At 42.7% G+C, this 16672-nt stretch overlaps 1 protein-coding gene across 1 annotated transcript in view; it reads left to right on the top strand.

The window, feature by feature from the left end:
* EXOC4 (exocyst complex component 4) overlaps positions 1–16672 on the top strand; it is a 689199-nt gene that overhangs the window by 573799 nt on the left and 98728 nt on the right. Inside the window, exon 14 of the mRNA XM_090287528.1 lies at positions 6431–6609. Coding sequence (XP_090143654.1) covers positions 6431–6609 — 179 coding nt within the window. The remainder of the gene's footprint in view (positions 1–6430; positions 6610–16672) is intronic.

Consider the following 16672-nt stretch of genomic DNA (forward strand, 5'->3'; position numbering starts at 1 on the left):
GAAGAAGCATCTATTAGAGAGGCACCCAAAGGGAGTGGGGCCTGATAGGAGCTAGACAGAACCAGGAGGGAGATGCATCGTTTGCTGGAGACATCACCCAGGACAGAGAGGGTGGGCGAGAAGTGCCCTGGCTTCGCCTTTCCCCTTGCATTTCCGTCTCCCACCAGGGCCACCCATGGTCAGTACCCAGCAGAGAGCCTAGAAAACAGTCTACAGGTACCAGCCCCCTTGCCCCCCTCAATACAGATCAGAGCAAGAAAGAGCAGAGGAACGGATCTGAGCACAAATGGACCCAGCACTTTGGGGGCCCCTCCTTTTGTCATTCTGTATCCATTCTCACCCTTATACCCATATTTTAAAAACGTCATACTTCTGCTCAGTACAGGGTGACTAGCTGCTCATCGTATAGAAACATTGTCCCCAGCAAGGGAGTCAGGCTTCTCAGGCACTGTATTCATCTCAAGTCTAGGGTCTCCTCTGTTCTCCAAGTCAGACGTGATTCCTCTATCTGGTGACCTGAGAACTAAGAGGGAACGTAATCACCCCCAGCTCATCATAGAAAATAGCAGGGGAAATACCACCTCCCACCCATGAGGGTGACTTCTTTTAGTCCTTGCCCTGCTCAGTTCTGGATCCTAGGGGGACCAGCCGTGAGGCAGTGTTTCTTGGGCTGGCGGGGGTGCTTCTCACTCCACGGGGTCCATCAGTAGAATGCAGTCCTGGGTGACTTGGGGAATGGGGCAGAGAGAGAGAGAGAGAGAGAGAGAGAGAGAGAGAGAGAGAGAGAGAGAGAGAGAGCAGTGTGTCTGTTATGTGACCAAATATAGCACAGATCTACAAATCACTCACTTAGAAACTATTTGTGATGTTTCTCCCCTAAGTGCATTTAGCCTGCTGAAAATGCAGATTTTTTTTCCCTTCCTAACATCTCAGTGCATAACAGAATTATTTAAAGACTAAATGGAGACCATTTTAGGCATCTTCGGTAAAATTCTCTGAAATGAATTCTTGTCAAATAGACCTCTTTAAAGATTATGATTGCGTGGTAAAATTAAGTTAAACAGGTTTTACGCTCTCAATAAAATTCTCTTAAATGAAGTCTTTTCAGATCAAGCTCTTTAGCGATTATAATTGTATGGTAAAATTAAGCTTGACAGGTTTAACAGCCTTCTTCAGTGTCATGGCTTCCATGGGGGCATGTCGGCCAACTGCTGGGGACAGTGACTCCTCGCAGAGACTCAGTGGTGCTGAAGCAAACCAGTGGCATGCTGATTTCTGCTCTTGGCTGTCAGAGCATCTTCGGGCCATTGATCATTCTGTTACCCATTTCACACAAAAGTACGTGATGTCTTCATTAAATCATGTGCTTTCTTACTAAGTAGGAGATAAAGAGTAAGTAAGATTCAGATCTGGAAAGAAGCAGCAGCGTTGGCCCAGCTGCTGGGGGGCGGTCAGTCTGGCAGGGAGACCCTCTTAAGTGGACAATGGCCGTATCTTGAGCCAGACTTCCGACCAAGCACACACCACCTCCCGGTTGGGTTCACCTGACTGCAATACCCACATTCTTTAATTTTCCACGGTGACATTCTTCATGTGTCCATTTGAAAGGATTTCCCATTTGTGGTAGGGTTTCTACTTTCTAGTTTTAATCGCAAAGTAAACATGTTCTTTGGAGAAAGTGTAGAAAATAGGGAGAAGCACAAAGCATGATCCAGTCACACAGTTAGCATTTTGGTATATAGATACTCAATCTTTTTTCAGTTCATATAAATACATAATTATTATTTTTAAATATTATACAGTGCATCCAGTGTGGTAACAGTTTATTTTACTCAACTGCTTATCATAGCTAAAAAATATACTATATGCAATATTTTTCTATAGTATCAAGTATTTGCTACCGTATAATTTCTGATGACTGCATACTTTTCCATAGTGTGGATATACCATAATTTATTTAATAAATTACAGGGTTTAGCAGAAAACCGGTAGACTAGCAGCTAAAGCCATCCCCTTAAGGTTATGATAACACATAAAAACCATCCACCGAGCACTTTGACACACACAAATCCTCAAAGGACTTTTTGTGTGCAAAAATGGTTACAGCTGTCAATCATTTATCCTCAATGTCACGGTTTCTGTGCTCCTCCAGGTTTGTTCGGGGTGATTATGGATTCCTGACAAATGAGATGTCAGCTGTGTATTCCACACGAGGCGGTTTCTGTTTCTCTCAGTCTATTGCTCTCCCGTCGGAGGAGGTTAAGCAAATCCCAGGGAGCCGGAGGGAAGTGGGATAGGCATCCGGAAGCCAGCGCAGACGGGCCGCGGCCCTCAGATCCCCACGCAGGCAGATTAGACTTCGACATAAATACATTTGTCTTGATTGTCACATTCCACCCAGGGTGACACCTACTTGCATAAAAATGGCTCTGAGCCTGGCGTGCAGAGCTGTCTGCCTCCCCTGTTGCCGTTCAAGCCATCTAGCTCAGAGGCATTTTTTGTGTTCTATCTCGCAAAGATGATTAAGGGGCTGGGAGAGTTGATATATGTGGACAGATTAAGAAAACGAAGTATTTACATCCTGACTGAGTGACAGCCAAGAGGAGGATATTATAACTGCAGGGCTCAAATCCCAGGGGACACATTGTTTTGCTTTTCCCAGTAACTCAATTGTAGGGATATCTAATTCAGAGAAAGTTTTCCAAGGATGACATCACTTATGCTAATTAGATAAGTGTGTCCGTTAGAAATGACATTTTGCTGCTAGTAGCAGAAACTTGGAATAGCTGTGGCTTTAACAAATGAGGTTTCACTTTCTCTCCTATAAGATGCAGCCAGAAGTGTACCGTCTGGGGCTGCCCTGTGGCTCCGTGATGTCATCGTGCACCCAGACCCTCCTGTCTTTGGCTTCATTACTCTCAGTGTCATTTTTATGCTCAAGGTCATCTGATGCCAGGGCTGCGCTCCAGTAAGGAGAAAGGCAAAAGAAGTCCTTGCCAACGAAGACTGCTCAGACGAGCTTTCTTGGAAGCCCATCTCCCGATTTCAGTTGTTATTTCATGACTGCATCTGCAGAAGGGGCTGGGAAATTGCGTGGGGTGTTCTGTTTCGTTTTTTTTTTTTTTTTAGGTTGAATACATGCTGACCCCAACAGTATCTGGGTCCTTTTACTAAGAAGGCGTGGGATAATGGATACAAGATCGGCAGCTAGGGGCTTCTGCCACAACAATTTACCTCATGAAGATCTTGAGAAAAGTCTAAGACTCTGAAACACAGTGACATTTCCTGTGATGTTAAAAGGTTCTATTTGTAAAACTAGCTTTTGAGAGCTAACTTACTTACTTCTGATCACTCCTGTTTTCACTTATTCATTCACAGCATACCTCGGGTTGAAATGAAATAAACCAACCATCTCAACAGACCTGAGAATAAAAATAGCTACAACTTGTTAGTTTTCACCAAGTTCCATGCACTGAAGAATATCCTCTGGATGATTTGCTTCAAAATTGTGGACAAGGAAAGATGAAAAATAGACTAATAATTAAAGCCAAGTAGTGGCTGTGTGGGGGTTTATTATACTCTTTTTTTCTACTTTTGTAATTATTGAAGTTCTCCCAATATAGATTTTAAAAGTCACTTCATCCACTTCTTAAATATTTCACATGAAGTGAGTACCGATACCCCTGGTTAATAATGCTCAGGAGCCCTGGCTGGTGCGACTCAGCAGATTAAGTGCAGGCCTGCAAACCAAAGGGTCACCTGTTCAATTCCTAGTCAGGGCCCACGCCTGGGTTGCAGGCCAGGTCCCTGGTTGGGGGCACATGAGAGGCAACCACACATTGATGTTTCTCTCCCTCTCTTTCTCTCTCCGTTCCCCTCTCTAAAAAATAAATAAATAAAATCTTACCAAAAAAATAACGCTCAGGGAAGTTAAGTTCAGTTCAGTAACATCAGTCAGCAAGTAAGTGGCCGGCTCGGGACGAAGGACTCAGACCCAGGTGTGCCTACTTTGAAGGCTGCGCGCTAACCCTGCATATACTCAAAGGAAGCGTGCTTCCCAGGCAGGCAGCCTGGAGCTAATCTGAAATGGAGACTTCCGGGTCCCACCCCGGGATCTTTTACAAGCCCCCCAAGTCAGGTTTCTGTTCCTCTCCAGCTGCTGTGCCTGTCCACTGCGCTGTGTAGCCCCCATGGCCCTGACCTCCCCAACTCTGTCACTTAAGACTTTGCCTCAAAAACGTAACCTTCTATTGAAATAAGCCTAATCGTGAGTCACTGCTTGGTAGTATAAACATTTTAAGTAAGCATGTGATTCACAGCAGCTCTTTTCTTTCCACATTGGGGGTCTGCTGTAGGGCTGGGTACTAAATGCCTGTGTCAATTAAGCGTCACGCTGAATATCTGTGTCAGCTGTTATTAATCACTGCTTGCCTGAAATTTAATCCAGTTTGTTCTACTTAAGTAAAGCCCTTGCTTCTGCCCACGTGAGGTGTATGGAGTTGTAAAAGCCTTGCAGGGAAGCCTCCAGGTGCTTGTTCCAACTTCCACGGGCAACAGTTCTGCCTACGCACCTGCGCCTGGCTCTCCCGAAGACATGACTTTCCTCCCTAACATCCCCGGTCATCTTTTATCACTTCAGTCCTCTCTCCTTGTGAAAGAAAGAGAGCTGGGGGAATTGGACAACCTAGTCCCAGTGCTGCTGCTTACGTGTCTTGTGGGCAAAGCAGTTAGCCTTCTGGGCCTTCATCTTTCCTCCGTGCAGAGCTGGGCCGTGTGGGCCCTGGGGTCCCTGCCAGCTCATCCTTCCACAACCCCACGTAACCTGACTCCTCGGGCCTCCAAACATGTGAATGGAGACACTGGGCTCTGTGAAACCCTCCTGACTTCATTTTCCCAGTCAGTAAAAGGATCCTGGCGTTGATTTTTACCGGGTTTCCTTTCCAGATCATGAGTGCCTAGATGCTTCGTAGTTTATGTGCCCCCAGATCCTTTTTAGAGTAAATAGATGAGTGAAATGAATGAGTGAGGCCTGCCCTCCCATCTCAAATGGAGTCTGCTTTCTTGAAGAGGCTGGGTCCCCTTTGCTTTTCAATATTGTAAAACATTTTCTAGCTGCCAGATTAACTTGGTTGTTTTATTTATATCTCAACTACTTTCAAACAATGTACAGATAACCCCCATATTATATGGTCGTTGGGTTCCTAGCAAATGCCGTGTTATGTGACTCCGTGTTACACGAAACAAAGAACAAGTATCAAAAGGGGGGGTTAGGTTCCAAAATTGTTTTTTAAATGCTATATTTTGTAATTAAGAGAAATATCTTTATTAAAGCAATTTTCATCATAAGTATTACGTATTAATATGAATTAAGTAATGTTTTCTTCGTCTTCACTACTAAGCTCCATTAACCTAATGCGTTTTCTTTTTGACAAGATATCCTCATCCCCTGAACTTTCTTCAGCATTACCTTGATTTCTGTGCTCTACTTTTTGCAAAAAATCTGTTATTTTAGATTGCTTGCTTTTAGCTGAGAGATCTTCATAAATTTCATTATATGGTGCTAAGCACTTTTGAAGTTCTCTCTTAAACTTTGTGCTCCTTTCAGTGCAAGGATCTTTATTTAAGAAGTATGACTCTAATACTCCATGAACAAAATGGATTTAAAATTCTGATTAATTTTAAAATTCTATAGGCAAATCTGATACGACATACGCGCTTGAATGAAAAATTTTAAATGAGTTATCTTTTGCTCTTAAAAGCTTTTATCCCATTCAGTATTATACGGGGATTTCCCTGATTTCATGTTATTCGGGAGCTTTCCCCAATTCTCTAACTGTGTTAGAGTGAAACCGTTTTATAGAAGTACCGTGTTATACGGGGGATACCTGTACATATTGAATACCCCAAACTCTTCACCAGATTCCACGGCAGAAGCGGTAAGGGAAACCCCTAGGGACCGTCACTGCATAGCTCAGGCTCATACCAGTTGCTGTTGAAGGTACAAGCATCGGGGTCCCTTCCTTTTTCTTCCAAGAACTCCCTTTCTCCTACCAGAGTAATTTTAAGCAGGTATATGATAGTTTTGTCATAAAACTAAACCCAGGAAAAATAGCATGCTGTAATACAGTGATTATAGCAACCGTCATGCTACACATATCTTTTTTATTTTATTTTATTTTATTTGTTGATTTTTGAGAGAGAAGAAGGAAGGGAGCGAGGGAAACATCACTTTGCTGTTCCACTTACTCATGCACTCATTGGTTGTCTCTTGTATGTGCCCGGACTGGGGATCAAACCCACAACTTTGGTGTGTCGGGATGATGCTCTAACCAGCAGAGCTACCCAGACAGGGCCTTGATGGGTCTTAGGAAGCATTGCCCACCCCATCTTTTCCAAGCTGTATGTGAAGTGTTTCTGGTTTGCTTTTCAGGACAGCCTTTGGCAAGGAATCGGAAGTTCTTATTGGAAACCTGGGTGATAAATTAATCCCTCCACAAGACATCCTGCGTGACGTCAGTGACCTCAAAGCCTTGGCCAACATGCATGAAAGCCTGGAATGGTTAGCGGGTCGAACAAAGTCAGCTTTCTCCAATCTTTCTACCTCCCAGAGTAAGTAACTAGACTGTGGGTGGGGGGTGCTGTTGTGGGGGCAGCTGAACTAGGCTGAGTATTTTCATTTCAAGTGTGTGTCACCATATGGGGACGTGTCCAAGCTCTCAGAAGACCTGTGCCAGAATTCTGCTTGTGCTGAGCCTCTGCACTTGTGAATCTGCAAAAGGAATGATCGAGTCTTCCCTGCATGGGGCATGGGGAGCCAGAAATGGCCCATGTAAACACAGCTTGATATTAAATCTTGGAAACATAAAATCATGCCAGGTCAAACCACTGTGTCTCAAGAACAAAAATCAATACCTTTGTCCTCTCACATCTTCTCAAGGGTAGGAACTGTCTCTCAGAGCTCAGAGCTGATCCCACAGCTGATGTTTTTCATTAACTTTGATTCAGTTAAAAGGAAAATTGTCTAAAAGAATAATAGACGTGATTAAGGTGCTGGAAAATAGAGAATATGAGAAAAACAATTATTCTGGAAAGGAGATGGCTGAGAGATAACTTAATTATAGATTTCAAGGAAATTAAGGAATAGGATATGAAATAAAAATGTGAAACCATCAAGAACCAATGACTCAGGGAAAAATAATTTGAAAACTTTAGGGCACATATACTTGACTCAATAACTATAAACTACATACTTTTTGAAGGCATTAGTTCACAAGTACATGTTAGGCAGTTATAATAGAGGCAAAGAAAAAATGATATGAAGAAGGAATAAAAGAGATGGCAGATTTGAATGCGTAAATGGAGAGACAGAGGCAAGGTAGAAAAAAAGCAAAATAACAGCAAGAACATACAAGAAGCAAAATCAGCTCTGAACTTAACATTAGAGTTAACCCTTGGAAGATTATTGCAGGTAAAATGCTTACGTTATTTGGAAGGTGAACTTGAGAGTAAGTTATTTACTGTCATTGTCTTTTCAAAAGTTATTATTTTTTGATTAGCAATGGTTTCCAGCATAGAGATGGAAGACGTGTAGATGAAATTCGCAGGGGTAAATTCCAAAATTCAGACCCCATAGACAGAGTCTAGGGCCCTTGAATGCTCTCTCCATTGGATCTCATGCTGATTCTGTATCTATCCTGAAGGTGAACGGAAGGAGGGAAGCTTTTGAACGAGATTATACATTCTGTTTTAGAAATCTTCTTAAAATATTACTATTTATTTATACTTCTATTTTTTACTTTTTGTGATTCAGTATATCACTTTTTATCTGTTGATACAATTATAAATGTTTATTCCCAGAATCTGTAAAATTAGAAAATATATCCACCTATTAAGGAGAGTTTGGGCACAGTATTGGATATGAGCAGACTCTGCTTAAGTAGGATTCTTGAAAAGACCCTCAACTTTATAACTCCATGATATCAGGCATTCTGTCACAAGCAGTCATTTATATTATCCATTTTATCTCCCAATGCCACCCACTTTACAAAAACAAACAAACAAAAAAGTCAGAAATAGCCAATTTCCCTTTGGCTACTTGCAAAACAGACAGCTCTGAGAAGGGACCAGATGCCTCTCTTCCTGGTTTCCTTTGATTCTTGCAAGCGCAGGGCTGCTTGGGTAGGTGGCCTTTCATCTGGTGGCCTTTCAGCGTCTACTACTTAATAGTGCGATAGCTTATGCCCAACGGGACAGCATTCCAGATTTCTATCCTGTTCATTCTGAAAAGACTCTACAGGGCAAGACCGCACACAACCTCTGTGGCAGGCGATGGCGTGACTCGCTCAAGCTCACCTGGCCTCAGCTGTTTGCAAGGAGAGAGAGAAGCTCCCTGAATTATGCTCGACTTTGTAATCGCACAGTTTAGCTGTTGTCCCCAGGAGTACTCAGCCCAGTTCCTGTCTAGTTCATGTCTTCGATCTTCTCTGTTATTCTGACAAAAACTTCTTCTACTACGCCCACTAATACTTCATCTCAAGTGCTCAGTTCCATTTTATAATATAAGTTGTACCCTCTCAGTCCCCCTCCAGGTGATTATTCCACCCAGTGAGTGATTTAAGTAACTGTCAGCATTTTGAGGATCAGCGCAAAAACCAAGTGAACTGTAATCACTACTTCTGCTGTCTTTGTTAAAACAAAGCATCCAGCGAACCTGGTTTATTCTGCTAACAGGCCTAGCTCACCCACACTAGTCTGTTCTTTGAATTCCCAGGAGAGGTGTCCACTGATGTTTATAATTTGAACAAAGACAGAAATTCTCCCATAATGGGTTACTTTGATTGTTCCATGTCAGTGTGACTCTAGAAAGGGAATAAGGGACAGCTCTTTGCCAGTCTTTTGAAAAGTGAACCTCATTACCTCAACAAAAGTTTGTCCAAGTCTTGAGACAAGGTAACAGGAAGAAAATGCCAGCTTTTTGTCTGGCGCTCATGGATCCTCAGTGTGGGAAGAAATCAAGAAAAGAAGATTACAGGTTTATTTCTTAAATTTCTTATCCTGCATCCTGTTCACTACTTGGTATGGTAAATGCCATGCTTTATTATAATTGCGAAGCTGTTTACGTAATGGAGTGGAGGAAGTTGGCAGGAAATTGTTTTCATAGAGTAATATCTCTTCCCATATTACAGCAGGATTCTCATCCACTGGAGGCATCTGTCGTACTGAATAGTATTGCATTTTAGTGGCCAAGCATGATTGTCCAGTTGTCCATGAGATTCAAGTTGACCGTTTTTTCAAAGATAATTTTTCCATCTCTTTTAGTATTTGCCTAAATGTCCTTCTGTCTTCTTCACACTCAAGAGGGTCTCCTCACCTCATGTAGCTCCCGACTCTACCAAAGGCACCGCTCTTACATTTGTCCCACGATAGTCTGTGGTCCCTGCTCTGTTCCTCTCTGAATTTTCCTTAAACCTGTCGTACTTACAATTCTTTCCATTGAAAGTCACAGTCCTACTGAAGGAAAGCGAATGCATTGAGTCATAAAACTGACAAATCCGAAGGCTTCCAGAGTGGCTGCACCCCGAGTTGCCCCAGATAGCATCACGGCGCAGACACGGTCACACACCTGCTCATTCTCTCTCCCGCTCTCTGTGTCTTTGCATTTTCTCTGTGTTGCTTCCATCGCAGGTGAGTGCTTTCCGTATGGCCACATCCTTGACCACCCGCAGCCCCAGCAGTATCTGGTGCCAAAGAAAAAGAACATTTTTTGCCAAGAGCTCCAGAAATAGTCCCAGACGGGACTCGGATTGACCCAGCCTGACCTTCTCTCTCTGGCTCCCTCTGGTTCTCTCTGCATGTGCCTGGTTTCCTGACTCTTTCTGCCCACACGCAACTCAGCCTCTGTCTCCCACACTCACTTCTAGAATTCCTTTATGCTCAGGATCTGTTTTAACAGCCATGCTTTCAGTACAAGGAAGTTGGGCAGGATCATCGTAAGGGCTGGACATTCAGGATCTAGGTTTATATGTATTTTCTGTCCTGCATTGATCACAACTTTAAGCATGGAGTAAAGGCACATTGTGGTATTGGTCCATTGTAGTACCTGCTATTGGTAAGAACCCTAAAGAAAGACTCTGAGATTAACTGTTAGGGTAAAAAACATTCTCAGCAAAATGGGACCTACATAAAAATTGTTGGTTGGAATGTGTTCAGTGTGAACACTAATAATTTTCTTTTGTATTTTATCCTCTTGTTTTTCAGGGTGTGTTGCTCCTTTTTTTTTTTTTTTTTTTTTTTTTTAAGTATAAAGTTTTTATATTTAGAATTAGCCAGCTGGACTCAGTTTAGATGATCCCAGTTTTGTTGGCAACACCAAACCATCATAGTCTGGAGCCAGTTGAACATATACGAACATATATGCCTTCTTCTCCCCATCAGGCCTGATCAGGGTGTTGACTTTGGCCACATCAATGTCATAGAACTTCTTCCCAGCCTGTTTCATCTGGTGCCCGTTGGCCTTGACATCCACAGTGACCACAAGAGTACTGTTGTCTTCTATCTTCTTCATGGCTGACTCAGTACTCGGGGGTAACATGATGATGGCGTAGTGGTCAAGCTTATTTCTCCTGGTCGGGGGTGCTCTTCCAAGTATATTTAGGCTGCCTTGGAAGCCATCGTGTCTTAGGCCTCCGGAAAGTGGGTGACGTGCAGATCTCTTCTTTTATGTGTGTGTGTGTGTGTGTGTGTATGTGGTTGTGGAGGCCTTTTAGCATTGCTTTCTTTGCCTTCAAAGCCTTTGCCTTGGCTTTGACTTTGGCTTTGGGAGGAGCAGGGGCTTCCTTTTTCGCTTTGGACACCATCTTCATGAAAAGCAGGATCTTTTGCTTTTAAAAATAAACTGCTGAGAACAAGAAGGGGACTCCAGGGCTGCTCCCTCAGGGGGCCCTCCTCTCTGTCTCGGATTCTCTAAAAATCTCTAGGATTAGAGATTCTGAACCTTCCTTGAGTATATATTTTGCTCTTTGAGCAGCCTTACCCACTAGGAGGTTATCTATTTTCTATGGAAGTCCCTTGGCTTCAGTCTAAACCTCTTTCCTCTGTCCCAGTCTAAAGAAATTAAATCTTGGATATCTCCTCTCTAAAATACTTTAATATATGTGAAAACACTTCCCGGTCTCTACCTGCCCATTTCTGGATATTAAAGACTTCTGGTCTAAAGATCCAGTCACCCAATATAAAATGACTATAACTCCCTTTTTTTGCTTCTTTAAAATAAGGCTGCTCTAATGGCCCTTTGCCAATCATTGCACTGTCTTCAGTTCTCAAATAATCTAGCTACTAATGCAATTCTGTTCCTCAATTCACGGACAAATGTTAATGTGGCTTCTGGGATTGATTCCTTTAATAACATTTTAATTCTAGAATAATCTTAGATTTAGAGTAAAATTGCAAAGATAGTACAGAATTCCCTTGGATCTCATACTCATTGTTCCCTATTGTTAGCATCTTACATTCATCACAACTAGTGAACCAATATTGATACATTATTATTAGCTAAAGTCTATACCGCATTTGGATTTCCCTGGTTTTCATCTAATGTCCTTTGTCTGTTTCAAGATCACATTAGGACGTCATAGTACATTTAGCCATTATGCCTCTTCGGGCCTGTCTAGACTGTGACGGTTTCTAGATTTTTCTTGTTTTGATGACCTCGACAGTTTAGAGGAATACTAGTCAGATATTTTGCAGAATGCCCTTCAATATTGGGTTGTCTGATCTCTTTTCATGACTAGACTGGGTTTATCGGTTTGGGGAAGGAAAACCACAGAAATAAAGTTCTCATCACATCATATCAAGGATAACTCCTATCACTGTGACTTAGCACTGATGATGTTCTGGGATTGATATTTATGCCTCCAATTCTTATAATCTTCTTGAGACAATTCCTTCTGAATTCTGATTGACTTTTCACTTTCCCACCATAAATTGCTTTTATCTGTCTTTCTAATTACTTTTTTTAAAAAAACATTACAAGTGTATCTATTATAAGTCCAATGTTTGGACAAGTTGAATAGCTGCTAAAAAATAATTTTTGTCCACTTTAAACAATCATGTCGTTGGCAGGGATTAAAATCTTGCGGGTCCCAAAGGCTCTGTGTGGGAGCAGCTGGTTTTGTTCCCTGAGCCACAATTAGGACCTGCAGCTGGTTCTTAGTTGCCACATGTGCTGAGCGAGCCTTGCTCCATGCACACAACCATAGGCATTTCTGACAAAGCCATGCTGAGAATAAAGGGGTTATCTGAATTCTGTTCACTGCGCATGGTCTTGTTTTAACCCATTTCCATTAGGTTCTCATGTGCAGTGTTGACTCAAGACCCCACACGTGAAATTTGCTTCCTGAGCAGCACGTTTTAGAGCAGCAGTTCACAATTTTGCTGCACATCAGTTGCATTCGATTGCGGAGCTTTAAAAATACTGATGCTGAAAGAAAAGAAAAAAAGATGGATGTTGGACCCCACTCCCAGAGGTGTTTATTTAATTGTTCCAAACCAGTCACATCAGAGGTTGAGAGCCACTCTTCTGAAGGATTGGCCTTTATTAGATTCAGCTACTGAGCTGGTGGCCAGCCTCTCAGGGAGACGCCCTGACTACTGTGCTTTTTATCACTTCCTCAGATGATTTCAGCAAGTCGCCAAGGTTCGTGTCGAAACCCCCAAATTCCCTCTTTAATTTCTCTTGCTCTTTGAATCTGGGAAATCCTTTGTAGTTATTTTGCCCGTTCTTCTGTTCTCAAACGCTGGGGCTTCACATGACTTTTCATTTCATGGCCAATAACACCAGGCATAGAGATGTCTTTGATTCTACGTTAGATTCAAGATAGCAGTGCATGTCTGCTTACCAGTTTTGAGTAGGCCAGACTGTCTCCCATATCTGACTAGGACAAAACTAAAAACATCCCTCTTGCCCTTTTTAAGCCAAATAAGTTGAGAAGAGCACAAAGAATCGACGTATCTTTTAGCAAAGAAGGCTGATCGCTAAAGCAGTGGGATGAAAGTGTTTACAGGTCAGTTGTATCATTGAAAGTAAAGATGGAGAAGGGCCAGGTGCATCTGTACATCCAAGGACATGGCCGTGAGCCACACTTGGAGACCTTTATGCAGCACCTGCTGTGACTTAACAGTTCCTGAAGGTGCAATATGAATGCCCACTATCATGGGCTTTTTCTGTCTTAACGGTACATGAACGATAATGTTTGTATCCCACTCGGCTCTTTGTTTTTCTGCCTTGACTCAACTGAGAATAAAAACGTCCCTAGTCAAAATCTCATGAGACATTGTCCCGTTTCAGGTCCGCTTTTGTCAGTCCATTAAGCTAGAATTTTCCCTGTCATAATTTCATCTGATTATTTTTAATTAAAACTCCCTGCATGGTAATTCCTCTCCTGCTCCGGTATTTACACGTTTCAAATATTTGTAGACTGTTTTCAGCCAGCTCCTCCTCAGGCATTCGCTTAGCCTGACTCCACATATTTAGTTTCTCTCGTCATCTTTCCGAGGGCAGGCTTTCTATGCCATCGACATTTAGTGACTTGATTAGTTGTCATTTTTTAAAGCCGACTCATTCTGTGGCTTCGCTCTTGTCATTCCTCTTCCACAGCTGGTGATGCCTTCCAACTTCATTGTCATTGGTTAACTTCAGGGTCAAGCTGTTTACCAAGAACGTTCAGTTACCACTGGTGTTGGACCTGGTTCATACTCTGAATTCGCTCTGATCTTATCTAATGGACACTACTTCTACTTTTGTGTGGACTTTGATCACTTTTTGAAATAATGCCCAAATATATTTTCACGCTGCTTTCAGTTTCACAACTAATCATATGGTTTATAGGAATAAAAATGCCAGGTGAAAATTGTATGATGATTCGGTTTTGTTCATTTTCAGTCTTAATTATACTCTATTGTTATTTACAAAATGAGGGACATTTGTATAATGAAGGAAGGATTGTGTGGCGAGTTTCAGTGCTCAGGGTGTTCACCGGACTGTTAGTAGGAGTCCTCTGAAACCCACATTGCCACTAGCAGTGGAGCTGTTGGTAATTCTCTCAGTTTATAAAGACAAGCACCTGAAACCTTCTACCTCCGTCTGCATGTTGACATACTGCACGCTACTACTGTTCACGGCGTCAGGCTGACCAGTGTGGTTCCTGTGTCCTTTGCTTTTAGCGCGATTTAAATACTGATACAACAGACTCACAACTACCAACAACTGAATCTAAAAAACAAAAACAAACTAAGCAAACAACTAGAACAGGAACAGAATCATAGGTACGGGGATCATACGGAGGATTATCAGCAGGGAGGGGCAAGAGGGAGAGAATAAGAGAAAAAGTACAGGGATTTAGAAGCATAGCTGGTAGGTACAAAATAAACGGGGACATTAAGCATTGTAAAGGAAATGGAGAAGCCATGGGCATGAACTAAGGGGGATTGCTGGAGGGAAGGAGGTACCAGGCAGAGGGGGGCAAAGGGGGAAAAAATTGGGACAACTGTAATAGCATAATCAATAAAATATACTTAAAAATAAATAAATAAATATAGATACATGAGGCTTAGTCCCCTTTTAAAACATTTCTATTCCCCCCCCCCTCCTCTCTTTGGGTATCCTCGCATGGCTTCTGAACTGTGGTCATTTTTTACCTCTTTCTAAACATCTTCTGTTAATTCATAGACTATTTCCCATACTTCTTTAGTCTAGGAGGCATATAGAGGTATTTGACTTTGAAGTCAGGCATATGGGGGGCAAATCAGGCAAGTTACTGTGTTACCATAGGGAAATCATTTAGCCTTTCTGAGCTAAATAGGTTTTCTTACTTGTTAAATAGAAATGATCTGCGCTCCTTAGGTTATGTAACCATTTACTGAAGGGATGAACTTGGAGCTCTCAGCAGGGTGTGACATACAGTGGGTACTCGGGATGGGGTTCCTGGGGTCACTGCTAGGAATCTTATCACCGGAGCTCTCATGCCTTCCCTAGTACTGGGTCTTCACCTTCCTCCTACCTCTTCAGGCTTCTCTTTTATCCCAACTCTGTGGTTGCTTTTAAAACTCTATTAACATCTGTACTCCTGAACATTTCATGTGAATCACAGCTGTCATTCTACCAGAGTTCCAAAATGTATCCAAAGTCACAGCAATGCCTCTGAGACCGGATCTGTCTCTGAGGTTACTCTGTTGGCAAGTTGCCCATCTGAGAAGCTGAGGTTAATCTCAAAAAGAACCTTGTTTGTCCTTAGAAAACATACCAGACCAGCCCTGGCTGATGTGGCTCAGTGGATTGAGTGCCGGCCTGAAAACCAGAGGATCACCAGTTCAATTCCTGGTTAGGGCACGTGCCTGAGTTGTGGGCCAGGTCCCCAGATGGGGGCATGCAATAGGCAACCACACATTGATGTTTCTCTCCCTCTCTTTCTACCTCCCTTCTCTCTCTAAAAATAAATAAAATCTTAAAAAAAAAAAAAAAAACCAGAACCAAACACAGTGCCCTTCCTGTCCCTGTCAATCAGCTGGTCATCCCTACAGTTCATTGTCCTGTGCTGAGTACTGACTAGAAGGCAGGACCCCACCCCCCTCAGCAAGGAGGTGGTTATCAATTGTGAAGCTACAGAAGGTGAGTGCTGTGGGCGCCTCAGTGAAATGACGGAATTCTCAGTATCTGCCTGTAAAGAATTATGTGGCTGTTTCTTTGAAAATGCCAACATTTGTGTCCATGAGGGAAATATTTTATTAAAATATGATAATACCATGGATGCTTAAGTGGAGTGGCTGGGAGCTTCCAGCTGAATGATTGTATCTTCAAACAAAACCATAAAATGGTAACAGGAAGAAGAAACAGGAGTGAAAATCTCTGGGGAAAGCGAGAGGCAGAAGAAAGGGGAAAGCAAGAGACGGCCCTAAAGTGTCATGCAGAAATTACGGCGCCAGCCTGCGGGGAAGGAAAAGCAGGATTACCTGAGGCCACAGCCCAGGACAGTGAGGGTGAGTGGCCACCAGGGTAGCAGGAAGTGAATAAGATCAGAAGAGACAGATTTGGCTGGCAAACAGAAGAGCCTCTCCCAGTGAGACACAGTGGAAAGATTATACCTGAAGGCCCTGATGGAGCTATTGTTCTAAGCTCTTATCTAGAAAAGCCCTCGGGTAGGTGGGGGCTTTAACACCTCAGATAAACCCACTAACCAAGGTGAACTGTGACTTAATGAACTTCTTACTAGAAAAAGTGTGTCTTTTCATTTCTTCACCCTTGAAACCAAGTTTAGGTGTGGCACAAAATTCAGAGGGTAGGAGGGATGAATCCTTGAAGAGAACAGAAAGGGGCTAGAGGGCTGGCCTCGGTTTAATGGAAGAAATCTCGAGCACTTTGTGGGATTGGATTTAGAAAAATGTTTTGAATGTAAACTGGATCTGCTCATTCAGGCAGCTTCGTTATTAATCAGTAGTGCATAAAGACCCCTTCCAGACTGCCAGCCCCAGAAAAGTGGAAGGGGAGGTGGGGGGTGAGCGGTATGTGCAAATGTGTGTGTAACTGACAGTCCCGGGGGCGCCATGATGATGGGAATGGCACTCAGCACTTCAGTTGCATATCATACTTTCAAGGACCTTCATCATCGTTCATTCTTAA

This window comes from Furipterus horrens, unplaced genomic scaffold (genome assembly GCF_987537825.1).
Source record: "Furipterus horrens unplaced genomic scaffold, mFurHor1.1.pri manual_scaffold_9, whole genome shotgun sequence".
Classification (NCBI taxonomy): domain Eukaryota; kingdom Metazoa; phylum Chordata; class Mammalia; order Chiroptera; family Furipteridae; genus Furipterus; species Furipterus horrens.